Consider the following 27,386-nt stretch of genomic DNA (forward strand, 5'->3'; position numbering starts at 1 on the left):
ATACAAGAGCCTTAAGGAAGGAAAGAGAACAGGAAGGGCTATGGTGCACTGCAGTGTTAAAAGTCAGCTGCGGTCCTGATAATCCACAAAGTAAAGGATTATATACCAACTGATTGGCTTGAAGTGTAAGCACTGTAATCAGCTGAATACAAGAACTGCCTCTTATCAGTATTCAGTGTCCAAGGAATTACACTCAAGAGTAGAAGACTTAAGCTGCTTTGAGACTGAATTTTTCAATCCCTTATGACAGCAACTAACACAGTGATCTGCCTGTGTAAAATCAGGTGTTTTCTTAAAACCCTTCTACTTCTCGGAGGGAGGAAAATAGTAGGAATGAAAAATGCAGAATGAAGGGAGAAAAAATACCTTTGCTAAGGTAAGCTTATAGCTTTTCCAACAGCCTTGGGAAGGGAATGAGAAATGCCCCACTGTCAATTTGTTAGCTAGCTGTCCTTATGAATATTTTTATTTTTGCTGCTCTGAGGCCCAGATTCATCCTACCTGACAGAAAACCCATCCAGGAGGCTGGTCCTACCCCAGCTTAGGTGGCCTGAACCGCTCTCTAGAGGTGCCTGCCTCCTCCAATGCTGGTTTTTTGCCTAGTGAGAAAGTTCAGTGCCCTCCAGGTCCTAACATACAGACTTTTTTTGGTGCCAAAAGCTTTGTGAGATCAGTCAGAGCAAATATGTCTGGACTCCAGGGAAGTAAGTGAAATAATGGATTTGCTCGTTAATAGGCAGGACACAAAATAAACAATGAACCTTAGGAAATACCTGCTCTCAGGGATGTAAAATGGAAAAGATAAGCATCTCTGGAGAAGCAAGTACAAACAAGAAAACAGTTGATTGCTCTGATAGTAACATTAGTTCCTGCTTCACCCAAGAATATGAAAGAGGTCTTAGAAGAGAAACAGAGATTTAAAGATCCACTGTATAACTCAGGCTCTGCTGAGAACAATGGCAAACCACTCAATAGCCAGCACTACTGTTTCAGTAGGATGGAGAGCATAGCCCTGGAGACTGTTCCTCCCTTCTATACAAAGGGACGTAGGTTCTCTATCACCCTTTGATGCAAGCAGACAGATGGGGCTCTGTATTCATGTGCTCAGCAGGGTTTCTCTCAAACCAATACCAGTGAGTGGGCTATCTTCGGATCTCCTTGGCTATCTTTCAGGTCAGTACAAGTAAACTTTTGACCAACAGAAAAATCAAGGCTGAAAAAAAAACCGCCATCAAGCTACAAGTACGATTTTAGGTACTCACTGCATTTGCAAGTGCACTCCAAGCACAGACATCCCTGGCCTTCACGTGACCATATTCCTCACTTACTCACATCCCCTTGATTAATTGAAGGCCAGTGCCTTGAGGTTCATGACGGCAGCTAGCCATGGGCTTATGCTGCTTTGAAATAGAAAGCTTCTTTTCCACTAATTAATAAAAAAATTAATTAGAGGTCCTGAAGAACCCTCTGAGGTGTTCCAGACTGATACCTTAAGCTATGTGTGACTGTCTAATTACAAGGCACAAGCAAGAAGACCCTATCGTGTGACAACATGACATTCACTTTTGCTGTGATAAGGGATCTGGTAGGAAAAAGCTGGAGAAATGGACAAACAGTGAGATTCCTGAACTGAGCATAATATTGTACCTGTAGTCACACACTTACCACATAATCCAGGAAACCAAGACCATAGTTGCCTCATTGAATGAATTAAAGAAGCGAATCAGATCTTCCCCTTCCTGGCCAAGCTTTTTCAGTGCCACTCCTAAAACCAGAGCGAACAGCACCAGTCCCAGGATATTCATCCCTTCAATCTCAGTACCAACAGGGATCTGTAGAGGCAAAAAAAGAAGGCTTGTTAGACATGGGACCAGAACAAAACCCAACAAAAGGGTCACCTCATTTTGTTGCTGCCCAATTGATCTGAAATCAACAAGCAGAACCTCTTTTGGGAAAGAAGAACCTATTTTGTTGAAGAGAACCAAACCAGATCTGGACACAGTTCAGATACAAACCTCCTTAGTTATGAGCTGGCATGGATTCACTGGAGAAGGAATGGGCCTGCCACTACCTCCCCTCATGCCCTTCAATACAATACGTGTGCTCTCAGTGACCTGAACAGCAAACCTCCGCATTTTACTCAGGACAAGCTCCACTGCAGATGCAAAGCAGCATGGACACCAATCACACATGTGCGGTTAAAAGACTGAAACTTTCGTCCCAGTTTCCCCGTGAGGGAAGATAGGTGTGGGAGAGACCAGAGGTATAAATGGCAGATACTGGTGACATTGACTTCCTAGCTCTGCTTATTCCACCAAGCATCATTCGCTGTCGGCACTATCATATTCTACATCCTAAACAAATCATACCTGCAAGAGGCTTGCAGCGGTCTGGCCCCAAACATGCTTCTGTGGGAATCTGCTCTCAGAAACTGCCCGCTCCCTTGCTTTAGTGCAATATTTATACCAAGGTGAAAACCACAAGAAAACAACCAATGTTATGAAGCAGAAAGTGGGGAGAGGGGCAGAGAAAGGTAGCAAATCTGTTCCGGCCAGTCATGTGAGATACAGAGAGAATAGAATAAATACCTGTTCCCCTTCTCAGAAATCATGTGGCTGTGTGGTAGAAGTAAGAGGATAAAACCAGGATACACCTATTGACAAAAACTAGTCTACTCATAAGTCTGCTCTGCTGGTCCTTCACGGTTTGTTTCTCAAAGAGAGCTGGACCTTGTTTGGCAACGTAGTATCATATGAACTGAATGAGTGTTCTTGTGGCTACATAAAAATATAATTGTTTTGACAAACTGGGTTTTTTTTCCCCCCAACTTGGCAGTACAAGCTTAACATGTGAAATATTTGTTTTATTTGGAAGGGCTTCTTAAACAGATTAGGTTTGTGTACAAGTTTTGGCCTTCTAGCTAGTTTAAGCAGACACTAGCTCAACACTAGGAAAGAAAAATATATTTTGAGCTAAAAGCTTGAAATTAGTATTGACTAAAGAACTCAGGATACTGATCTGTTAAATCTTATAAAACCAGCCTTCTTGAGATGATATTTTTTCTGGAAGTATACTGCTGAACTGCACTGTCTCTCAGCAGCAGGTGAAAACAAAGTACTGCAGGGAAGGGGATAAAACACAAATTATAGACAAAAGCATGAAGACTAAACTGCTCTTAACAAAAGTGTTTACCAACAGTGGAGGTCTGGCTTTTTTTATTTGCTAGCTACAAAATAATTACATATAGGATCTGCAATTTTTTCATGGTAGCTGCTTGTTCAGGGCTAAGTTGTCAGTATTTATCTGATTTCCAACTGAAAGAATCGAAAACATGCACAGTATATTAAGAATGGGGTGCAGTGCATCTCCGGAGATGTCTGAAGAAACGTGCTGTTTTGTCCACACACAGTAACACTTTTCTCTCTGGATAGTTTTGTCTATGTTCTGTTTGGTGTGCCTGAAAGCCCTAAACTCTTCTGTGGTTAGAAAAGTTAGACAAAAAAATTACACCCTCCCATTAACTGAATAAATTGTCTGTGTACATGGCATGCACACATTTTTCTATTTTCCATTTCTGTTGTTAAACATAACTCTAGGGTGGGAGATAAGGTTTACCATAAGGCTGAAGAGAATCTAACAAAATTTCAGTGACAATTCATCAGTAACAATGTACAAATCGATGTATGAGTCTCAAATTTTATGACTTATTTATTAGCAGGAAGAAAGTAAATGGGTAAAATAATGCTGCCATGTCATGTCATCAAAACCAAAGCTCTGTCTGGGAAATGTCAACTTGGGCAAAATGTGAACATTTTTACACCAGAAAAGAAACACTTACTTCATTCACAGGGGGTGAATGCAACACTTTTTCACTTTGATACAACTTTTCACCTTGTGGTTAGTTTTATTTTTCCAACTCATTATATTATATCATCTTATATTGGGTTCATTTGATACAAGGCTAATATGAAAAGTTCAGCTTGGAACAGAATTACAGAATCACAGAATCAACTAGGTTGGAAAGGACCTTGAAGATCATCTAGTCCAACCATTAACCTAACACTGCCAGTTCCCATCTACACCATATCTCTCAGCGCTACGTCGACCCTAATTTTACCATAACAAGCCCAAACTTTTTCCACAATAAAAATATCCTAAAAACATTGATCTTTTGTTTAGGTTCTCATTCAGAAAAAAATAAATATCCAACTTTGCTATGGAACAGAAATTCAGTGTTTCAAGCTGCTGAAAGGGCCCAGCATCCTGACCTGGATGTAACTGGGAGGGAATTTCATTATACTACTTTACACCGATGTTTTGCATCTCCACACTTTAAACTCCTTCTACCAGAGATTTGCTTCTCAACTCATTAAATGCACTGGTGTGAGCCTGAAGCCCAGCAACCTGCTACTGTTTGGGCTTCTCAGAGGTCCAGCCTCAGGAACAGTGTACTGAACCTACAAGAGGATTGTTCAGCTTCCCACCAGCTGTGTAGGGCACACAGGGTCACAGAGCAGGACAGAGTTTGGGAGGCACACAGGAGAATCAGGGCCAGAGCTCCTAGTGCTTAATTTGGAAGGTCACTTCCCTGACTAGAGAAGTCCAGGGCTCTTCTAGGTCATTCAATCCCCACAAACATCAGCTGCTCCACCTTCTTTAGAGCCATGGGTGCCAAAGGTTTGCCAGATTCTGTTCTTGGGAAGCTAGAGGAGGGAAAGAGATAGTAGCATCTCCAGTTAGCTACAGCCACAACACAGGTGGCTTCTCACCTTTTGTCTTAACCTTCAAAGTGGCCTACTGTGCATAAATTGGTCAATTCTCCTTGAACTCCCCTAAACCTCTCCAGAATGACAATACATGGAGTTTAGTTTTCTTTCACCCTCGGAGACGTCTCTCTCCACCTTGCTCCCGGTATTGCAATCACTGCTGTTGCTGTTCTCCAAGTGCTCACACCTACTAGTCCTTCAAGCCTAGGTCTTGTGATCTGGGGACCCCTGAATTCTTGGTGACCGGAGGGAGGACTCTGTGTACAGCCACCAAAAACTTCTTTGCCGTTTCCCTCTGTTCACTGCCATCCTGTCCCCGCTTTCAGGTCCTGCTCTCCCTTTCTCCCTCGACCCAATTTCTTTACAACACACAACATTCACCATTGCCTTCCGTCACCGCAGAGGTAGGTAGAAGGTGCATCGTTTGCATGGAGTAGTAACTTACTGCAAAAAAATCACTCCCTGCAAATCAAGGGGACAATGTGCAGCATTCAGGGAATTTCACCTCCTTGCAGCACAATATGGAAAGAGTCCAGCAATAAATCCTCAGCGGAAGATCCTCTCAATCCCAGCCTCTAAAACTGGCAGATGCTGAACAGCCTTTTTGTGCTCTAACAGAAGAGTGCATCACCCCAAAGGAGCTGCCAAACCAAGCAGCATTGTGGACACCAAACAAAAACAGCTTTAATGAGAGCTTTGTTCCTGGATAAACTACGGGACGCATTATTGTTTGCTTGAAATTATGTGTTCTGGTAGGAAGACTCATGGAGCTCTTCTGGTCCTTGAATCTCTCTGAAGATCCTATTGTTTTAAAGCTCTTGAAACAAATGCTTATCAAGGAAACAACTGCTGACATTGAGCTGTCCCAGTAGTAGGTGGCTGAAAAGAAAAGGCAGCCATGTGATGTGAGGAAGAAGAGCAATCACAGGTTTGTGTATTTTTACTGCTGCCACAAGAGGAACTCACGAGTCCCCCCACAGCCTCCCTGTGCTGCAGATGGGGAACTGAGATAGTCGGTGCCCCAGGACGCCTTGCTGCTGAAGAGACAGAGAGGATGTGGCCATAAAAGCTAGGTAAACACGAGGGGAGCATGTGAAACAACAAAAAGGACGTGGCTGAGCAGACATCTACGTGCCCCACTATTCATATCATCACTGAGAGAAGACAGAACCTATTAAGCAGTGGCGGGGGCAGGGGAGAAATATAATCAATGGAAAATTTTGCTCTATGCTGTTCATATGGAAAGTAGAAGGAAAACATTTCCCCTCTTCGATCAAATATTCTACTGATGAAAGAAAACTAGACTAGATAGGAATATCATCTTCTTTCTCTGAAACTCAACTTCCATTGCTATGATATTTATACTACATATTATCCAAAAATCATACTGTTCCTTTCCAAACTTAACCCTCATCTATCCATAAATAATGTGGTCAGACCAGTATTGAAACTGAGCTAACAAAACTGAGATGATGCTTTCTTTTTATTTGGTTCGCTTTTCTCTAGAGACAGTAGGGCGTCTTCTGGAATTAAAGAAGCTCAGGTCTGGTTTTGCTCAAAGAAAAGTTTTGGAAAAGTAATAGCAGAAATAACCTTTACATCATAACCACTGGCAAAAAAAAGGCACCAGTGACAATTTCAGAGTATTTTTTCTGATGTTGCATCAAACAAGTCTGGTAAGTGGGAAAAGGAAAGAAGAAAGCTGAAAAAGAATCTCATGTTTTAAATTGCCAGAAGATGCAATCTTATCTCTTGAGGAAGAGTGAGGCCTCTGAACAAGCATTTAAAAAGTACTTGACAGCCAAGCCTATGTCCAGGGCATATGGTTGGCCCTGATCCGTGCTTGGTTGCCAAGGAGCCCCTATCAAACTTGACACTGAAGATGAAGAAGAGTCTTACTCACCTTTCATTTACCCCTGCTTAAACGAAGAATAACTTCACACTCTGTAAACAAGTGCGGAGTTATTCTTGTGTCTAAGTGCACATTGTTACAGCCTTTCATACTAAACTTGTTTTTTAGCAGCACGAGCCTGCATGGGCATGTACTGCCTGAGGATATAATGGCTGAGAAGAGAAAGTGCTCTTTTGGGATCACATGGCCCTTGGGCAGTCATTGCCACACACCCGTGTCAGACAGGGTGAGTGCTGATCTGGGCTAATGCAATCTTACAGGCATGGGCAGAGCCTGGGCAGATGGGGCTGCCTTCTTCCCCAGTGAAACTGCTCACCATGCGATAGCCAGCTTCGAGGCAAGGGCTGACTTTTCCCCTGATCAGTTCTTGTGCCATCCAAGTCACCTGTCACCCTGCCTCCGGGGCTGGTGAAAGTTCAGCCCGTCAGCCGAAAGCAGAGTTCGGAAACACATTGTTCTGCATCACCTGCTCACGCACCACGCGTGGCGAGGAGGAGGTAACGAGGCCAGTACTTCCTGTGCTCAGGGATACGCTTCAGAGACCCTCTGCATGAGCAGAAACTGCTTTTTCCTCAATGGTTTTACAAAGTGGTGGGCAAGCCCCTGCTGAGCCTTTACATGACAAATATGAGTCTCTTGCCCTAGGGGCAGTCAAATCATATTAAAATTATAGTAACCCAACATCCAACACTGATCTCAGATAGTCAGAATGAGCCTGAGAAATAGAAAATAATCCCCAAAATAATTTCCAGTCTCAGACCTGTCTCCTCAAAATCTCATGAAAGCACATGAGATCCTTCATTTGGAGTGAAGTGAGACAACGCAGGCTGGGATACTGGGTCTGTTTCACAGCATGCTGTCTGCAAGACAACAGTAATCATTGCTGGACCTGCAATATGTTGGCTCTTGCCAATAATAAAGATGTTTGATAGCCCCGTGCTGCAGGAGAGATGCCACTCAACAGGATGTAGAGCACTTCTGGAAGTCCTACAAGATACTTATGAAAGATAACACTCTACCTAAGCTACACCTGCAAATTAGTTTCCTTTTTGACACCACTGCAATAGCAGCCTATTTGTAATGTTCTGTCTATAATTTTTACTCCTTCTGACCACTTGTTATTGCTTCAAACAAAATTTCAGCAACATGGCAACAAGAAAACATTTTCAACTAACCTCTTCTTTTTTTTTCAAAAAGAGCCTTGGGTAGTGAAAAAAAGCTCATTCTCTCCAAACTGTTAACAAAGAGTAAGGTTTAAGCGACATACTCAGCCAGCCTGATTGCTATTTAATTCCAAGTCTACAGAAAGTTATGTGGAAACAGGAGGCAGAGACACTAGTAAAAAATCACATCAAGTGGGACCAGGTCTAAGGAATCATGGTCTAAAAATAAGGTCTCGAGGGTCAGATCATTTGAGCCCAACTCTCCTATCCATCATAGCTTTCTTGGGTGGCTGGGGGTAACTCATCTGGCTTGTGCGTGTCTCAGTTCTAGGCAAAGAAAAGTACTTGTTTCTTTTCAACGACTGGAAAGGATTAAAGACTGTGAAGTAGTCAAATGTTACAGTTGGCAACGGTTTGTATAAAAACCTAAGAAGTGACCTTACCTTTTCCCACGTGACATTTCCAGAGGTAGTGTTTCTGCGCAGCATCTTATATTCTGTTGCATACTGAGAGTAAGGAAAAAAAAAAACCACAAACAATATCACAATGTTTGCTGATCAGATTGTCAATATGACCATACCATCTAGCATTTCACAAGGAGATTACTGTTAGGAAGCCTTTGTCTGGAGACCATACTGTGCAGGCTAACGAGCCTGTCCTGTGCAAGAAAAGGGAGTGACAGCATATGCAGCTCCTTCCCCATGTGGCAACAGGGAAGTGCTCTATGATCTGGGCTCCCAGGTTTGGGCAGCAGCTGAGGAATTCCCCGTTCCTCCACTCTGCTGTTACTCGCACACCATGCTGTCACACTGGCTGCTGCAGAAGGCACGTGGCGCTTGCGCTGTTTCACTGTCAGAAATGGTAAGGCAGGCATTAAAACTGCCAGTAAAATATCTAAAATCCAGGGCAACAATTTGCTTTGATAAATAAGCTAGACACCTCCCAAAAGCGGGGCACTTCTTTGTGCTTGTTTTTTTTAGATATGAAACAGAGGACAGAAAAGCTTATGTACTTGCCAATTACCTGTGACAACAGCAGCACAGAGGAAAGGAGGACTTATTTATTTAATCCCTGAACATACAGAACCCTGACACTTGAGGTATCACAGAATATCCTTTTCTTAATGATATTTTTGTGCTGCTCCTATTTTTATTTATGGCATACTGACTTGTACTGTATTATATATACACTCAAAATGGAACTTGATTTTAAGAGTTTGACCTTGGTTTTGATACAAAAACAAACCCACGGAATACCATGAAGGCAAAAGCTATTATTCTGCTCCTGTATCATAAAGAATCACTCTGCCACAGAGCAATATTCTCAACAGTGTCTATCCCCGACATCTAAAATTAGCAATAAGAACTAAGCAAAATCTTCTTAGATCCTCACAGTTCCTGTCCATCAGTTTAAACCACACTGTGTTCTGGTGCCAGTTATCATCCTACCTTAGTTCTCTGTCGGAAGAGAAGCCAGGCTGAGCGATTAATCCAGCAAAGGAAAATACTGAATAAAAGCATCAGCCAACGGGTAACGCTTACACACATGGGAGACTAAAAGTCTTTAGCCTTGTGTGTTCTGAGCCCAGCTCTAAACTACGTACCCAAGGGTTTCCAAGCTAGCTCCTGCAAAGTGATAGCAGCCTGGCACAAAGCAGAGTTTCCACGGCTGCCTAACATGGCACCCAAAGTATAAAAGTTTAAAGAACAATTTTGGTGGAGGTGCTAAACATAGGCTATGAAGATACTTTTCTTGAGGAGTATTTTTCAAAATCAAACCCTTTGCCATAGAAGTTGTATGTCTGATTATGTCAGGTGCTTTTAAAAATCCCACTTACTATAAATAAATTAACTTTTGGTATTTTCTACACCATCTTTCTAGTCAAAAGGAGCAGTCACTCTGTCTGTGCACTGTAGCTCATGTCCAAAGCCCACATGTATCTTACCGTTCGGAAAGCTGCAGCAACAAGATTTGCAGGAAACAGGTTTCTGTAAAATACAAACAAGAAAATGAAATATTTCTTGTAGAACTTCTGAAACGAATGCACAGAAGTGTTTTACTCTCAGAAACTGAATTCCTTTTGCAAAGGCAAGCATATCGGCATGAGTGAGGTACAGAAGATACTCTGGCAACACGGAGCAGGTGTCTTGCTACATCTCCAGAGGTGTAAATGCCATCATCATTTGTTCACATAAAAAGGTCCTGCTTGTCTGCCACACCTAACCATTTGGGTAGGGACACCAGAGGCAATCCAACAGGATGCTAGTTATACACACCCATCAGTCAGTGGCTACAGAAACTGGCTTAGCCACACCATCTGCAGCAACAGTTCGTGGCCTCCAGGGTCAGGCAGATTTTTAACATTACTCATGTGATTACACTTTGCTCACAGCATCAACATGAAGGACAATCCAATCAGCAAAATCCACTTAAGAGAACAGCTTAACCCTTCAACACAACAAGGTCAGCTTCCCTGAACATCGAGGTAAAGCAGAACAATGTCACGGCCCAGAGTTGTCTGCAAGGGCTTAAGTGGTTAAACAGCACAGATGAAAGTAAGGGCAACTCATACGGAAAGCTGCAACATCTGAATTTGGTAGTGCCTTTGTACAGAAATGCAAATCCAACGTATTAGGTTTGTGTAGAGAGGATAGCATGCAAAGTGACGTACGCTTCTACTGGGCATCCAGTGTATGTGTGCATCTATGGAGCAACAAGGACAGGAAAAATGGTTAACTGGACCATGTAAGGAAAAAGTTGCTGCTTCTTGTATTTTATAGTTGTTTTTAATGCTACACTTCCTTTCTCCTCTTATGGTGGGCAAAGAGCATGTGTTCCCCTAGCCAAATGGCAGCTTTTTTTGCTGTGTCAGAAAACAAAATAGGAATAAAAGGTGATCTCTGGGGTCACAACAGAACCCTAGCTGCTGAGGGCAGGAAGGCTAGGGATACAAACTGAAAACACTGCCAGCCAAATGCATCAAGGAGGCATGGTGACTCTTACAGTAAGGAAACAAAAGACCTCACCCAGAGCCAGTTAACTGTGGCAAAAAATATTGGGATAGCTGCTCCCCATCCTTTGCTCCCTGCACTGCTCCAAGGAAGCTGCAGCTACCTCCAGGCTGGGCCCTGCTAACCTCCCCCGAGGTTTTTATGTAGTTACTCTGGCAAACATGATTTTTAAACCAGGCTTTCAGTTGTGATCATTCCACGAAGGACATGGAAAGCACAAATCTGAACCACTGCAAGAAACAGAGCAACAGAGTCAAATCTTTGGAAGCAAGAGGGAGATTAAGATATGGCACAGATAAGGACTTTAGTATTTTCCATTGCACAGCTCCTTATCCTGCCACACAGCGAGGGCTTTCCCACAGCCTTGACAGCAATTTAAAGTACACAGACCTTCATCAAACAAGTGGCTCCTGTGCACCACCTCAGCTTCTGTTGCATTACAACTGTACTGTGCACTAGGAGGCAGTTGCAAATTGCTGTAAGAATAATTTGGCTTCTGGAGAATACATTCCACTGAGCAAGAAAGAAACGGCAACTTTTTCTCCTTAAAATTTGACGATACGTCTGTCTGTCTGAAAGGGTAAGAGCGAGCTCTAACTCTCAAAGCTGCTTAAGAATTGGTCAAATAAGATCAATGGAACAGCTAACGTTCATCAATTTCTTGAACAGCTGGAACTCTCTGGTGGATAAAAACCTCATGTAAAGTGAAAGCAAACTTATTTTTATCAGGAGTTAAACATCACATATACAAATGGGCCCAGCTCAGTGCACAGTTTTAACCAAAACAAGAAAACATGCTGTTGGGAAAATAAGGATATTTCTTTTCAACTATTCATAGCTGGATAATTTCTTTTTTAAACAAGTAATTGACTGGATTGTGAAGAAGTAAAGAGATGAAAAAAGACTGAAAACCAACCAGAAATCAAATTACTTTTTATTTTAAATCAGCTTTTCCATCCTGATGAAACAAAGCCAAAGGAAGCAATCCTAAAGCCTAAACAATATGGTTTTCCAATGCTTAAATGTGGCCGAGAAACCAAACCCTCCATAATTTACACAGTATGTCAGGCATGGGCCTCAGTAATTAAACACTAACTTAACTCCAAGCATGTACTTAAAGCACATACTGAAGTGATGCCAGCAGCCCTGCTACAGCAAGGGAAGGGGCAGGTTCTTGCTTCAAATGTGAATAGCACTAAAGCTATTCAAATACGAGCATATAGCAGTCACTCTCCTTTAGCCCTGGAGCACCAGTCGCAGGCCTTGGAGGACAGCGAAGAGCATTTTTGACAATCCACCAAGTAAAAAATTTGGATCTCAGTTCAGCAGCTCAGAAGGAGCTCTGTTTTGTTCAATCCAGCTTCTAAGTACACCTGACTGCACAGTCCCAACAATGCATAAAATAATGTTTTGCTCCTCTTTGTTTCAAATCCTGAAGTTTAAATACAAAATGTGTCAGGCCATAAAAAGCGAGAAACAAATAAATGACTTATCTTAGAGGCAAGAGTGCTGCACAGACTACTCGCATTGCTCACTTAAGATCAGTCAGTGTGCGAATTAAATTAAGCTTTAATTAAGGGTGGGTCAGACCACAGGTTTTTACCTTAAGATGGATTTGTGCAAGAACACCGCAGCAGCACCTAAAAAAGATGGGTCAGGATGCTGCATGCTCCAGGGAGAGCCAGAAGCTGGCTGGTGACCTGTCTGGGCGCATCACATGCTTGAGCCTGCAGGCTTTGCTCACCATGCGGGGCAAGGCAAAGTTCACCTGTCATAGAAACCCAGGCCTAGCTCTGTCCCTGCTAGCTGGCTTTCACCATGTCCCCAAGCCCAAGCAGAGGAGTCACACAGGGAAGTGTGAACATCCCTCCTGTCCGGGTGAAGCGGCAAACAGGAAAGCTGATGAGCTGGGTAACTGGGCATGCAAATTAAATATGGGTGTCTGCCAGTTGGGTTTTCCACGCAGACCAAATGTTGAGAAGGTTTTTGTGTTCTGAAAGCCTGTGCCAGATGTGAACGTGGAGTTTAAGGCAATCACCATGGTTATACCCCTGGACTGCTGGCTGTTGCTGCTGTTTCTGATGGCCCCATCCTTGCTGTTGCCATGCTCTGTGCCAGAGAATGACTTTTTGAAGTGGACAGGGACTATCACAAGAGCACACCGCTGAGGAAACCCCGAGTCTGGGTGATAAGGAGCCTAGCACAGGCATCTGGGACCAGGCAGCCTTGGCCCCAATGCAGAGAGATGAAACTTGCTGTATGTGGCAAGAATGAGATAAGCCAGTGACACATGACATTACGGCAGGGGGACAGACGTGCTGTGTGCACCCCAGGTGCTCCGCGGAGAGGGATGGATTACCCACGGATGGACCCAACTGGTACACAGAGACTTTACTGCCCTCGCAGGAAAGTCCCTGCCTGTTGCAAGTCATGCAGACAGCCCTTCCCCGCCCCAAAAATATCAGAAATCCACTGGACAGCTGTCAAGGGTGACAGCTGTGTCCTGGGGCTGGAACAGCAGCTGGGCTGAGCCAGGAAACCTTCACGTACCTGTGCAACACGCAGTGTGAGAAAGCATCTGTCTCGGATCCTCTTAAAATAGGCACCAGAAAGCAGCAGCATCAGTTTCAGGGTCTGAATACTTTCTGTCTGAATACTGTACTCACTGTGCACAGCTGGATAAATGCAGCTTTTTTCTTTCCTCCAGTGGGAAGCTGCTCCCACCAGGCAAGAAGGGACCGTTACTCCCCTAACAGAATTTAGCAAGAAGGTCTCACTGTGTTTTTGCTGTAAGAGAAACCTTAGTTCAGCTGCAGCATCCAATACCAAGAATCCTAGATGACTAAGGAAACCAAGAGCTGTAAAGGGAGCAAAAAGGGGCTGTAGCTCCCATCCTTCTCAATTTTGATATTACGGGCAAATTCCTCTCTTCCTTACCCTGTATCTTTCCACCAGCAGAATAAGGATGGCACAGGAACTCCTTCATTGCATGTGTAAGGGATTATTATTAGTAACTGTTTCTAAACGATTCTTTTGACAGAGCTCTGCAAACAACTTTGGCAGCAAAAGCATGAAGGGAAGTCCAGGCAAGCAGAACGAAACCCTAAAATACTACGCATTCCTCCTGCATTGCTTCTTACAAAAAGGTTCCACTTTTGAGGCCAAGAACTTTGCTGTTGGAAAACATATTTTTGTGAGGAAGCCTAGAAAAAAAATACTCTGTGTTGCATTATCTCCTAGGTGGGGGGTTGTGGGTTTGGTTTTTTTTTTAATGAAGTGTTTTCAACAGTAGGAGTCCACTGACAGCAACTTTATTGATATCTGTGGCAACCTGCTAGAGCCCAGTTCTGATTGCTCCAGTACCTTTATTTTTCTTTCTGTCCCAAGATCTTCATTCAATATCACACAACAATTTTCCTCATCTGTTTTTTGATATGTGTGTGGACGCACCATACACGCCCTGGGCATAAACATATTTGAGTGAATGCATTTGCTATAACACAGAAAAACTTGAAAATGTGTTTACTTATAGCAGCTATTGGGTACTTTTTTGTCTTGACGATCCAGTCTGCCTATTTGTTTCTTGGAAAATAAAACATAACTGGGGGGAGTCAGTAAATAGTAAAAGGTAATGAATATAAAGAACAAAAGAAAGGAGGCTTCCTAAAAATACCCACCAGACAGTGCAGGCACATGAATGAAAACATTGAGTTCTTTCTACAAAAATCAGTCAGCAATCCCTATACTTCAAGGGAGAATCCAGGCTCAGAAAGCAACACAAGCAGAGGTGGACAGTAATATTTACAACTTCCCTTTTTTCTGAGAGTACCCCAGAGCTAAGAGCTAGCCATCCAGCTATGTGGTTAGCCTATCTGGGGGACCCGCCGTTACTGCAACGGCAGCTGCTCCCTGGCCACTTCCTATTCTATTTATCACTACGAAGGTGGCATCACCCCCTCCTCTCCTAATAGTCAAGTTTTGCTCTCCTTCCACACTGCGATCTCGGAGAGAGCCTTCACAGTTGCTGCATTTCGGTGACTCACCAGAAAGACCAAGGCTATAAGAAACAAGTGCTGCTGGAGCAACTGATGCCTGAGCGAGGGTCACTGCATGAGTGCTCCGGACTCTGTGGTCCACCCTGGCCATCTGCTCTGCAGCCCGGCCAGCAGAATGCGACCGATGCTTCTCCTTGTGCTCAAGCTCATGCCTGCCTTCCCTCCCGCTCCGAAGGCGCTCGGAGCCAACCCACCGGCTTGCTGGTGGCGCCGTGGGTACTCCCTTTGGCAGCACAGCTGGTAACCTCTGGCAGAGAGACAGAAAGGGCAGCGAGGAGCAATAAAATTTAAAATGCTTTTGCAGACTTGCCTGGCAGCTCGAGAAACCCTGACCTCACTGCTCAGGGCAGATATGAGGACCTCTGCTTACCCTTCCTATAAAAAGCAGATGATGCTACTACCTTCTTCCTTCCTTAGACTGTTACAGCTACAGCTGGATTAAAAACAGAATTCCCTTCCCAATGCCAATTCCACAGTTTCAAAATATGTTTTCATCCCCAAACTGGGCAAAGAAAGCCTGTTCCAGACCTTTTTTTCCACTAAAAATATATTGTAAAACATATTATTGAAATGTTCCTTTTTGATGAGTGAGATTTTCTACTTAATCTTTTGTATAAAATTACAGCAAAACATTGGCCTCACTGAAATGAAATGCCAGGATCACCTGCTGTTGGAAATTTTGACAGGATCAATAGGTTCCTGGTGAATCTGTTTAATTGTGTTGAATCAGCAAATATAAATCAGAGCTAAACCAAAACTCTGACCTTATCGAAACATGCAGTCTTGACAATTGCCCGCCAAAAGTGTTAACAAATCAATAGATTCTTGCAAAACACTTGATCCTGCTGCTTCAACCACTTTCCAACAAGCTATAGGTGGCCTGTGTTAGCTAGTGGCTGGAGTCACCTCCTTGTCACCACCTCTCTCCTCCTCACCTGTTTCTCCCTGGTGAGATGCCCAGTGCGATCAGAGCCAAGCTGGCTCTCTGCAGTGTCACCTACCCAGGAGGGTGCTGAGCCCCAGAGCCCACCATATCACAGCTAGCCTCTTCCTCCACCTGCTACCCACTTCATAGCCGAGATGACAAGCACTCTTGCTTTGCCTTCTCCACCAAACCAGTAAGGGATGAAACTAGAAATTCTAAAATTTCCCTTCTTTTGCTGGCACTCAGCACTCACCTATTTGGTACAACCGAGCTGCTCTCCATGCCAGATGCTCTGGAGATGTTCACAAGGTCCACCTTCAGCTAAGATCACATGGAGTAAGAGTGCTCCAGAGCTTGGCTTCATGTAAGAGTCTGAACTCTGGAAAAGCCTGTCTTTCTTCACTGACATGGGATGAGTTAAAGAAATCCAAGGTCCCCCATTGGGTTCAGAGCACACCTCACTTTTTGGTTTGTTGGGGTTTTTTTAAGCCATCAGCCTTGTGGAAGCACCTCTGAACTCTTGCTGGATCCCTCCCCATGATCACTGAGCTGCACTCTCTGCCTGCCTTTGGCCATGTTCACCTTTTAGGGAGCTCCACAGACCTGAGATAAGATGGGCCATCAGCATCCCTGCTGTGTGGCACAAAGGCACCCTCAGGACAGCTCTGCTGTCCCCACACAGTGGCCTGGGGCAGAGGACAGAGGACGACGGGTGCCCAACCAAGCACCGGCCAGGCATGCTCAAGGTTTGCCTCCTGCACTTGCCAGAAGGGAAGCCAGGAGGGTGCTCCAGCACCTCCAACCAGAGGAAGGCAGACAAATTAAACCTGGAGGTTATGGTCAGTGGACAAAACAAAACAGAGACAGCCTTTCAGTTCACCAGTGAGTCATCATTCATTTGCTACCAAGCCCAAGATAAATCTCCAGAGGTCGTGTCTGCACACATAGGTGCATGGTTGTGTGGAAGCTTTAGACTTGGAAATGGAAAACCACGATGAAGAATTAAGCTGGCCTCCAGACATCACTGCGACAATAGAAAGCAACATCTCTGGTCTCTAATACACTTCCCAAAAGCAGAAGGATCTGCATCCTGGGAAAGGACACCCTGTGTCACCCCTGCAGAAATCATGGCAAATACTGACTCACAGCTGCGATTTCCTCTTTGCTGTTTCCTCCTTGGGCCACGTTTACATCTGCATTCAGTCTGTAGGTGGACTCAGTTTACCCGTTTGCGCCTCATTTTTACCTTTTATCTGAAACTGAGCAGTGAAGCCTTGAAGGACACAGTCTTGTGTCACAATTGAAAACAAAGTTTTATTGCGTCTAATAGAAACTTTCACGACCAAAAGAGAGAAAAGGAAAAGCAAAGAGCAAGATGCTGCAAGACCCACCCACACTGAAGGCAACGCTTTCAGTCCTCCAGGCCCTATAGACTCAAGACCTTGTTAACTGAAGATGAGTTTACTCTGGTACCTTCTACCAGGGCAGAGACCAAGATTGATGTTCAAACCAGAACACCCACATTTTCGAAAACAGTTTAAAAAAATTTAAAAGGCAGAGGGAGAGAGGTATTATTTGCAGAAAAATCACATAACTCACTCCATCCCTGGGTCTGTCAGGGGTTTGTGCTAAGACTGGGAGTTTTAGTGATGGCCATTTACATCTCTTCTGGACTGGATTTCACTGTCGCTGCTGTGAGAACTGGACTGCCCAACAATGTGGCTGCAACAGCCCTTCCAAGAAAAAGCTGAATTCACAGCCCACTGTACAAGCATTAGGAGAAGAGCCCCTTGGCCCCTCATTTCCCAGAAGGAAACCACTCTGCAACCCGCATGCTTTACCCAAGTCTCATCATTATGAGCGTTACTTTGGAGTTAAGGACTCAACCCCAGCAGCATTATAACCCCTTCAAAGATGAACTCTCCACCTGCATTTACAGCTCACATCAAGAAGCAGCTTTCTGCTCCCAGCTTCACAGATGTTACCCACAGCCCGAAGCTCACTGAAGCATCCCTGCCCTGTTTCTCAGCTACATCTTACTCCATGCTGTGTGGCGACACAGGAATGAAACACTAGCCACAGCAGCCACGTCAGGATGCACCCAGGGGCAGCCACCGCTACAGTCACCTTCCCAACTCTCCTGCTCGTGCCAACTCATTTTTTTTGTAATTTTCTTTCACCTGCCTACACTTCCATTCAACTCCATGTCCCCTTCACAGCCAGGCCACCTACTCTCACTGTTCTGTTATTACTTCTTTAACATGCTGTCACGAATTGCTGGTCCTGAAGAAAGATCCTTAATTGTTGGTCCTTAAGAGAGGTGGGCTGAGAACAGGAAGTATGTGGTTGCCAATGGGACAAACCAGGCCTACTTTCTGTCCAAAGGGAACATACTTGTTTCTGGGGGAGAAAAGGACATTAACATGTAAATACAGTTTGGGGCTGCCTTTTTTTTTTTTTTTAAGAACTTCTTCTCTTTGTTGCCACATCCATTTACCCAAACAGACCACAGAAGTCTCTCAGCTGAAAAACTGAACTCATAAAAGCAAAGCAAACAGTCTAAATAAAAATCCCCCACTCAGCTTTGCAATTACAAAGATATCTGCTAAGCACAACTCTCCAGCCGCTTCGCTGGTACGCAGGTCACCTCCCTTACTCTTCTGTTTGCATCTTGGTAACATCTACCACCTCCACACCCGTTCATCTCCCAATGTTTTGGCAAACCTCCATGCTCCCTATTGATGCGCTATCACTTCCCATCACCCCCTCAGCTACGCTCACTGGGAAAGACTCAGCTGCTGCTCCCCCATTTTCCTTTATTCCACCGCTTTTCTCAGACACCTGTAATACACTTTTCCATGACTGCCCAACACTACTCAGGTGTGACAAAGTGGCAGAGCCAGACCCAGGATAACAAAACACATCAGTTGTTCACATCTGGGGTTCTGCACCAAGATTCATCAAAGCACAAGAGCTGGAAGTCCGACACTCAAAAAGCTGGCTGGATGTCTGCCCCATTTGTGTAAGTGTTCCTCTCTTACAGAGCTGGACAGATCTCAACAAGACATGGGCTCTGAGAAAACAAAAAAAGGCAAAGTCTGCAACTTTTCAAGGAAGAATAAGGGTAAGACAAAAAGACAACAATCTGGCTAGAAGTGGAAGCCTTGCTTCGAGGTAGTTTTGAGGAATGCGAGTCTTGTCTTTGCAAGGTGCAGAGGTGGGATGTGAAGCTCACAAACATACAGGCTTGTCCTCATGCCAGACTGTGTTTAGGGTACGTCCTCAATAGGAATACAGGGTGGCATTTCCATGCCCACACCTACCGGAGGGCACTATAAAAGGCAGATTGGCATTTGTGTGAGGAGACTAAATAAAGGGTAAGGGAATAAAAGAAAAAGGTGTGTGTGAGGGATGAGGAAAGCTGCCCTGCCCTGCCTGCGGGATACAGGCAAGAGAGGCAGCGGGGCAGGAGAAGGTGCCAGGCAAAGCCATACCTGCCCTGCAGCGAGCACCTAGGAGCCGCTCTCCCTCCAGGCAGGACCAAAAACGGGCCCGGGCACCCAGAGCTCTGAGCAAGCCTGCACTCATCCTCACAGCCACCCAGTCAAAATTAAAAATAAAGGGGGGTACCTGACTGGGCTGCAGGTACCTGGGCAGAAAGCAGTGCCTCTGTATAAGCCAGGAGAAGGAGAAGGAGGAGGAGGACGAGGATGAGGAGAAGGAGGAGGACGAGAAGGGCGGGGGGAAGGGGGGGGTTCCCCAGCTGCAGCGTGCAACACCGCCGGGTCTGTCATCATCCTCCGGCGGCGGCGGGGAGGGCGGGAAGGAGGGAGGGCGGGGTGGGGGGAGCGGGGCGGCCTCACCTGACGAGGTCGAGGAAGGAGTCCACCGTCTCCTTGCTGGTGGGCACGGCGCCCGGCAGCCCCAGCCCGGGGGCGTTGAGGGCAGAGGCGCCGGCCCCGGGGCGGACGATGAAGCCGAGGGCGACGGCGAGGCCGGAGGCCAGCAGCGTGGTGCCGAGGAAATAGGCGAGGGCGATGCCTCCCAGGCGGCCGAGCGAGCGGGTGTCGAGGCTGGCGGCTCCCGACACCAGGCTGCAGACCACCAGCGGCAGGATCACCATCCGCAGCATCCGCAGCAGCAGCTCCCCGGGGAAGGCCAGGTAGGCCACCTGCGCCGGGCCCAGCGCCGCCCCGCGCACGGCGGCGCCCAGCGCCACGCCGGCCACCACCCCCGACACCGTCAGCACCACCAGCGCGTTGCGCCGCAGGAAGCCCCGGCAGCCCCGCAGCCGCCCCCCGCCGCCGCCGCCGCCCCGCTCCGCCGCCGCCGCCGCCGCCGGGCCCTCCGCGTGGCCGTTGCGGCCGTTGCCCGCCTTCCCCTCCGCCGCCTCCATGCTGCCCGGCGCGGCGGCAGCGCCCTCCTCGCTCGTCCGCTGCCCGCGCGGCACCACGCGCCCGCCGCCGCCAGCCGCGCGACTGCCCCACCGGCTGACGGACGGGCAGGCCCCGCCCCGCGGCCGCGCGCCAGCGGGAGGGCGAAGGGGCGGAGCCTCCCTGGCCCCGCCCCGCCCGCGGGAGGGGACCCCGGGCCGTGGCCCCACCCCGCCAGCCCGCCGGCCGGGCCGCGCCAGCGCTGCCGGGGGTCTCCGCGGCGCCATCGCCGCCCGCGGGCCCCGCACGTCCCCGCCGCGCCCCCGCGGAGCCTCCCGCGTCCTCACGGTTCGCACGCAGCCCCTCCGTGTCCTCCGCAGTGCCGCAGAGCTCACACGTGTCCCCTCAGGCGTCTACTCGGTGTCCCTCGGTGTCCCTGGGGCTCACACACGTCACCCCAGTGTCCCCCTCGGTCTCCTCACGAGTCACGCATCTCCCCTCAGTGTCCCCACAGATCACACATGCCCGCTCAGTGTCCCCATGGCTCACACACGTACCCCCAGTGCCCCCATGGCTCACACACATACCCTCAGTGTCCCCATGGTTCATACATGTCCCCTCAGTGTCCCCACAGATCACACATGTCCCCTCAGTGTCCCCATGATTCATACATGTTCCCTCAGTGTCCCCACGGTTCACACATGTCCCCATCAGTGTCCCCATGGCTCACACACATTCCCTCAGTGTCCCCACGGTTCATACACGTCCCCTCAGTGTCCCCACAGATCACATGCCCGCTCAGTGTCCCCGTGGTTCACACATGCCCCCATCAGTGTCCCCACAGCTCACACATGTCCCCTTAGTGTCCCCATGGTTTACACACATCCCCACCAGTGTCCCCACAGCTCACACATGCTCCTCAGTGTCACCCTAGGCATACCCACGGATCACACATGGCCCCCCTGTGTCCTCATGGTTTGCACACATCCCCCCAGTGTCCCCCTCAGTCTCCCCACAGATCACACATGTCCCCCCAGTCTCCCCATGGCTTGTACATGTCCCCTCAGTGTCCCCACGGATCACATACCCACTCAGGGTCCCCATGGTTCACACATATTCCCATCAGTGTCCCCACAGCTCACATGTGTCTCCTCAGTGTCCCCCTGAGTCCCCACGGCTCACACATGTCCCCTTAGTGTCCCCATGGTTTACACACATCCTCATCAGTGTCCCCACAGCTCACACATGTCTCCTCAGTGTCCCCCTCAGTGTCCCCGCAGCTTACACATGTTCCCCTCAGTCTCCCCATGGATCACACATGTTCCCTCAGTCTCCCCATGGCGTGTACATGTCCCTTCAGTGTCCCCACAGATCATACATGTCTGCTGAGTGTACCCATGGATTACACATGTCCCCATCAGTGTCCCCACAGCTCACATATGCCCCCTCAGTGTCCCTATGGTTCATACACGCCCCCTCAGTGTCCCCCTCCTCTCTCCAGGAACCTCTCAGAGAGGCAGGAGCCATCCTCTGCATCAGGACAGGTGGTGGCTGTGCTCCCCATCCCCACAGTCAAAGCCGTCCCCCGCCACGGGCTCATCGGTGGCAGGGTGGCACAGACACATGGGCTCCGGCATGCTCCTTGAGGAACCGGGCTGAAACCCCCGTCTGGTCACACGAGGAGGTTGTCTGAGGTGCAGACGATGTCTCTGACTGTATGAGGGGCTGATAAAGGACACCTGGGGCTTTCAAATCCGCAAGGGCCTTGGAGTTGTGTTGACTCACAGAGCCAGTTGCACGAGCTTCAGCCGATGTTTGGATTTTAGAAGGGGCTTCATTTCAGTTCATTCCCTTGACATCAGCAAAGCACAGCCTAGCAGAAAACGTGCTGTGAAAACAACCAGCCACGCATTTGCTTTTTGAGTAGACCGGACTAATTAAAGAGACTGACAGGGCGTGATGGGGCAATAATCCCCATTTAATAAGACTTTTCTGCTTTCCAGCCTTGTGGATAGACCCGAAGATCCCTACATCATGGCTGGATCTCCTGGGAATTGACGCCGCCTGAATAGGTGTCCTGCAATAGGTAATGGCACCACCGGCGAGCAACTGCCACCACCACTACCCACCTCAGAGCCTGATGCAGTCTTGACTCGCAGCTTGCTCTTGCACTGAAATTTGACTCAAGATACCAGGCATATCCTTATTGATTTTATTTTTTTTTTCCTGATAAATTTCCCGTTGAGGAACACTTGGTTTGTGGAAGTCAGGGAATGAGTATTCCACCAAATTAGGATAAGCAGAGAGAGGAAACAGAGATTAAACTAAAGAGAAAAGCAAGTATCTGCAAACAATTTCAAAGATACTAAATTCCACCAACCTCAAAAGAACAAAAAGTTACATGGGTCTTCTAAAATTGGTTTTATTTTTTTTGCAAATAGATTTGCGAATAATAAACAATTAACCCTCCAAAATAATTGTTTCTTTCCCCATCAGAAAGGATGGTTTCTAAAAAGGATTTTTAATTAATACCTTGTGAAAATGTCATGCTTCATTTTCCCTCCCATTTTTCCATGCTGTTCTCTCTCGGTCTCACCCTTTTTTCTTTCCATGAAAAGGGGAAGAGAAAAGGGGAAAAGAAAGGACGACAGGAAATTAAAAAATAAATACAAAAATATAGAAGTCTTTATTCTCTGTTTCAGTTGAAAAAATATTCTAAAACCAAACAATGAGCAGAAATGCTGTTCCCATATGCAAACAAGGGGAGAAATTCAGGGAAGTGTGAACACAGAGAACATATTAAATCAGAAAACTCATCTGTAGCAGCACATCTATGAGACCAGCACAAGAGTTAAAATAGAGCCTTAAAATTAGAGCCTTAAAATAGAGCATTAAAATAGTATGAATCAATAGGAGGGTCCTTCTCCCCTGGAGGATCTCCCCATGTCCTTGCAGGGTTGACATTGCTCAGAGCAGTGCCACGAGAACAGCCAGGTGACCTGCAGAAACTCACATCTCCGAAATCATAGATCCCACTGCAAGTTTTTTAACCCATGCTAAGGCTGGTTGGGGATAGCCAACCCTTCGTGAAGGACGCCTTGATGTAAGGATGCTTGTGTCAAGCTTCCTGGTCAATGACACCATGAGAATTCGGATTCCCAATTTCCCATCGCTTATTCTTTCTCTTGATGTTCCTATTTAAACACTGGTTCAAATTTATCCTTCTTCTCCTAACGTATCTTCAGATGACAAGGCTTTTGCCAAGAAGAAGACAATAGAGCATGTGAACCTCCCACTACATGAATGGACATCATCCCAAAGACATTCTAGGCAAAGCTAACTGTTTTTCTGCACCCTGTGAGAGTTCATGGATGGCTGCAGTGATTAACTCTGAGGCCCACTGACTTATTCAGTAGTAACCGTTGACTGATCCGTTGTGTCATGTTTTCATTTCAGCGCTTGTAGATGTTGGGAGCTTTCCAGTGAGTGAGTCTGTATGTTTCCAATGTCCACCCTGCTGGTGCTTCTAAATTAAGGTTTTTGACTTTACCTATTGCAACTTGAAGAATTTATTGTCTAAGATGGCTTTCACCTGCACAGGGCTAGAGTGCTTCCTCCATAAATCATCGGAGGGATCATAAACAGGCAATAGCAAATAAACAAACAAACAAACGAAAACCAGGAAAAAAATCCTGTTTGTTTTAAATAAAATTTTAAAATTCCTTTTGCTTTTGGTGAGGAGACAGCCAACACAGTTTTCACCACTGGCCCAGGAAGGAAGAGGTCCTGCTGATTTCCAGTCAAATTCTGCTTGATAGCATTTTTTGATGGTGGGTATTTGAAATTCCAGCCTCGGTGAAGGGAATGAAAGAATCTGGACAGCTGTAAGGGCATCAGGTCCTTCCCCTCTATGTTTCAGCACCAAGCAAGCAGAGTACAGGACTCATTTTGAGCTGATTCCCTCGGAAAAGGTCCCACTTTGTTGAGGGAAGTTGATGTAGACATGTCTCTGAGGAAAGGCTTACAATTCCTTTTTCCTACTGCTCATCCATTCCCAGCGTTAACCTTTACCACAATCTTGCTGCGAATCAGTGGGATGGGCACTTAGGATGGGATCTATGTAATCTAGCTGTTGCCACCTAGAAATTTCATGTCTAATTCTTGCTTTTTCCATGGTCAATAGAGATATAGGGAAGGTCACCCCTTTTAAAAGATGTGTCTGAGGCAGATGAGATGAAATTCCCATGAGTGTATCTACCGTGCTCCACTGTGTATGGAGGAGACCTAGACAATTGGTTTAGGATACCCAGGTTTCTGGTAATTTCTGTCCTGTGACACGCCCCACCCCTGACTTACAATGCAGGTCTCACCAAAACCAGACTGTGTAACCATATCATAGAAAACCATTATTTTCCTCCCTCTGTGATTTCTGTATATATTGTACTCACACAACATCACAAACTCAAGATTATTTCTTTTGTTCCTCAGAGGAGATTTAACCTGGCAGCTGAACTGCTTCCTACTTTTTTTCTGTCCCGACCTCCAAAATATAAATGTACACTGACCCTGAGGACATCCACATCTGGAGCTAGCTCTGAACTTCATGGTGGCCTCTAATAATATAAAACCTCTGGATAACAACAGCTGTGATCTCTGGGGAAAGTCAGAGTTGACTGTTAACTGCACAGTGCTGCTCATCTCAGCCAGAAATGAAGGTGTTAAAGACAACTTCTGCCTTGAGATTTTTGTTTTTTGGGGAAGGAAAAAGTGGAATCCACTCTGCATTACTACATTGTATCTATCTGTCCTACTGCATATGTTAGGTATTAGTATGTACTACCACAAAGCACAAGGATAATAGACTATATGTAACAAATACTTCTGAAAGAGCAAGGCCCATGAAATAAACTAGCAATTGCTACAGCCTTAGTGTTTGATAGTCTATGATGACAATAAACTCATCGGGTGGGTGTTTTCTCAGTCACTCATGGGGTCTCATCAACACATATTAAGTTGTTGACACAAAAATGACATTGTTTTCAGAGGGTGGAAAAGCCCATAAGAAGCAGAGGAGGTTTCCCACACCTAAGGAAGGTCAACACAAAGTCTGAAAGAAATCAGACAAATTTCTTTACTAGGGGAGGAGAGGAAGGCTTTCAAAGAGCTGCTTGCAGCTCCTTGAGCCTCACATCTGATACGTGCCCTCTTGGCACAGGTTAGAGTAGGCCTCAGGTGATGTTTCCTACAAAACCACATACCAGCTGTGTGCAGCAGGAGTGCAGTGATCACTCATCCTGCCGCCTCCGCTTCCCTCTGGCTTCCTGACCTTATCTCCCCCTTTGTAAAACCAGTATGGTCGTCTGCAGCTTTCAGGAGCTTCCTTGGGTCTGGCTGCTGTTTACCCTCTGTTCTTGGGAGACCTAACAGAAACCTCTGTAGGCTTACAAAATTATCATTAATCAGTCCATCTCCCTTGACTGCTTTGATTTGAAGTAGTTTGAAGACTGATGCCTGTAAGTCATGGTGGGGGGAGGAGGGAAAAAGATGAAAGGGAAGAGGGCAGAAAGGGGATGTGTTTTTTGGTTATTTGTGTTTTTCAAGACAAGCTTGAATAAAGATGCTCCCAAACATCCCAACAGAGATGCTCTGGGCAGCCTGCAGTGTCCCAAGGGGCTGTATTACAGAGTGGCCTTTTTCTGAGGAGAATACATGAAAAGCATGCGGGAGAGAACTTGTTTTCCACCAGGCAAAATGAAGTTCTCAGAAGAGCCACAGCATGCTGGCTGAGGCAGGAAGGCCTAGAGCACTTCCTTGGTATGCAGACTTTAGCTTGGCAAGATGACTTTGTTGAGCCTGGGATGCCAAGCAATTTGGACAGACTCCAGCCCCATCACAGAAATGCTCTCCGCCTGCCTCTGGGAGGAACATGGAGTGGGCTCCTCAGCTCTTCCCAGCTCCACCACTGACCTGCTCACCCCATCTCAAGCTGGATGCAGGACCAAACACCTCCATGCAGACACCTGGACTTATCAGAACAAGCCTGTTTTCAAGACACCTGAAACCATGGAAAGAAAACCCTCTGGCCCTCTGTGATGCTAGATCCCAATAATATTCCTCAGGTCCTGCTGCATGTAGGTTCCTGGCTAGAAACAGAACTAAGCCAGTTCCAAACACAATCCTACCACAGAGTCACACATGGATTCACTGTCTCTCCAGGCCAGGTAAATTCTCACACCTGACAGAAAATATTCTGAGGATGAAAAAAAAAGGCCTTTGTGAGTGCATTTTCTAATAGCAGAGGCAGGCAAGGAATTTTGCAAATACCACTTGCTTGCCCAAACTCCAACAAAATATAAACTCTGCAGACAGGGATGGTTGACCTAGGGTAAATATTTAACTTTATCTTCCAGAGGCACATGCAGTTTTACCAGCAAGAAGATGAAAAATATAGAATAATACCCCCACACGCACCTTGTTTACTCTAAGACCCCTTTGAATGACTCTGGAAAGAGCGCTAAATTGAGACAGGAGTAAATTTAAACCTGGGTGTGTTGTCCCCTTTTTCAAAACCATAATAATGTACAAACATGAAGAAAACCAAATTGTTATGTGCTGGAAGAGAAGCGCCCCAACTCACCTTCCAAGAAAAATGGCATATTCTCCTTCGTAGGGCCTCCCTGAGATTTTTCTTTGAGGGTAAAGTGGGGAAAAGCAGGAAAAAAGGGCAAGAATGAGCACAGAGGTTCAAGATCTTGGATGTGTGACATCCTGTCCTAGCAGGGGACGTTGCCTCTAGCTGGCAGGGGAAATGCAAGGTCAGGCTTTTCAAAACAAGCTGGGCTGATCTGAAAACAAGCTGTGTGATCTCCTCTCATGGTGGAGCTTTGCTACTGAAGAAGCAAGGGAAACAAGGGTTTCAACTATGGGAAACATGCTCGAATGAAGAACTTGTGAGTGCTCCAAGTAGAAGTGCCTGCTGATTTCTCCCATGGTTGTGGGTTGATAAAGCGCCCGGCCAGTGGCAGGAGGCGGGTAAGTTAGACAGCTGAGGATTTGCCTGGCATTCGAGGATTAATACACAAGCAGAGCATGCGTTGACTTACATCAGCTGTATGGAATATGCTATAAAAAGCTACATTAGGGAGAGGAAAAAGCATGAGCAATTTCTGAACCTTGGTTGT

At 46.3% G+C, this 27,386-nt stretch overlaps 1 protein-coding gene and 1 long non-coding RNA gene across 2 annotated transcripts in view; one reads left to right on the plus strand and one right to left on the minus strand.

Moving 5' to 3' along the window:
- Positions 1-20,228, minus strand: part of SLC1A4 (solute carrier family 1 member 4) — a 44,808-nt gene extending 24,580 nt beyond the window's left edge. The window contains exons 1-4 of the mRNA XM_074817284.1: positions 19,696-20,228; positions 9,787-9,829; positions 8,285-8,347; positions 1,666-1,832 (exon numbers count right to left, since the gene is read on the minus strand). Coding sequence (XP_074673385.1) covers positions 1,666-1,832; positions 8,285-8,347; positions 9,787-9,829; positions 19,696-20,228 — 806 coding nt within the window. The remainder of the gene's footprint in view (positions 1-1,665; positions 1,833-8,284; positions 8,348-9,786; positions 9,830-19,695) is intronic.
- A 2,608-nt stretch (positions 20,229-22,836) lies between these two features.
- LOC141920491 (uncharacterized) lies at positions 22,837-25,127 on the plus strand. Its single transcript, XR_012622353.1, has 2 exons — positions 22,837-24,035; positions 24,694-25,127. It is a non-coding gene; the product is annotated as an uncharacterized LOC141920491 (long non-coding RNA).
- Positions 25,128-27,386: the final 2,259 nt, after the last annotated feature.

This window comes from Strix aluco, chromosome 3 (assembly GCF_031877795.1).
Source record: "Strix aluco isolate bStrAlu1 chromosome 3, bStrAlu1.hap1, whole genome shotgun sequence".
Classification (NCBI taxonomy): Eukaryota; Metazoa; Chordata; class Aves; order Strigiformes; family Strigidae; genus Strix; species Strix aluco.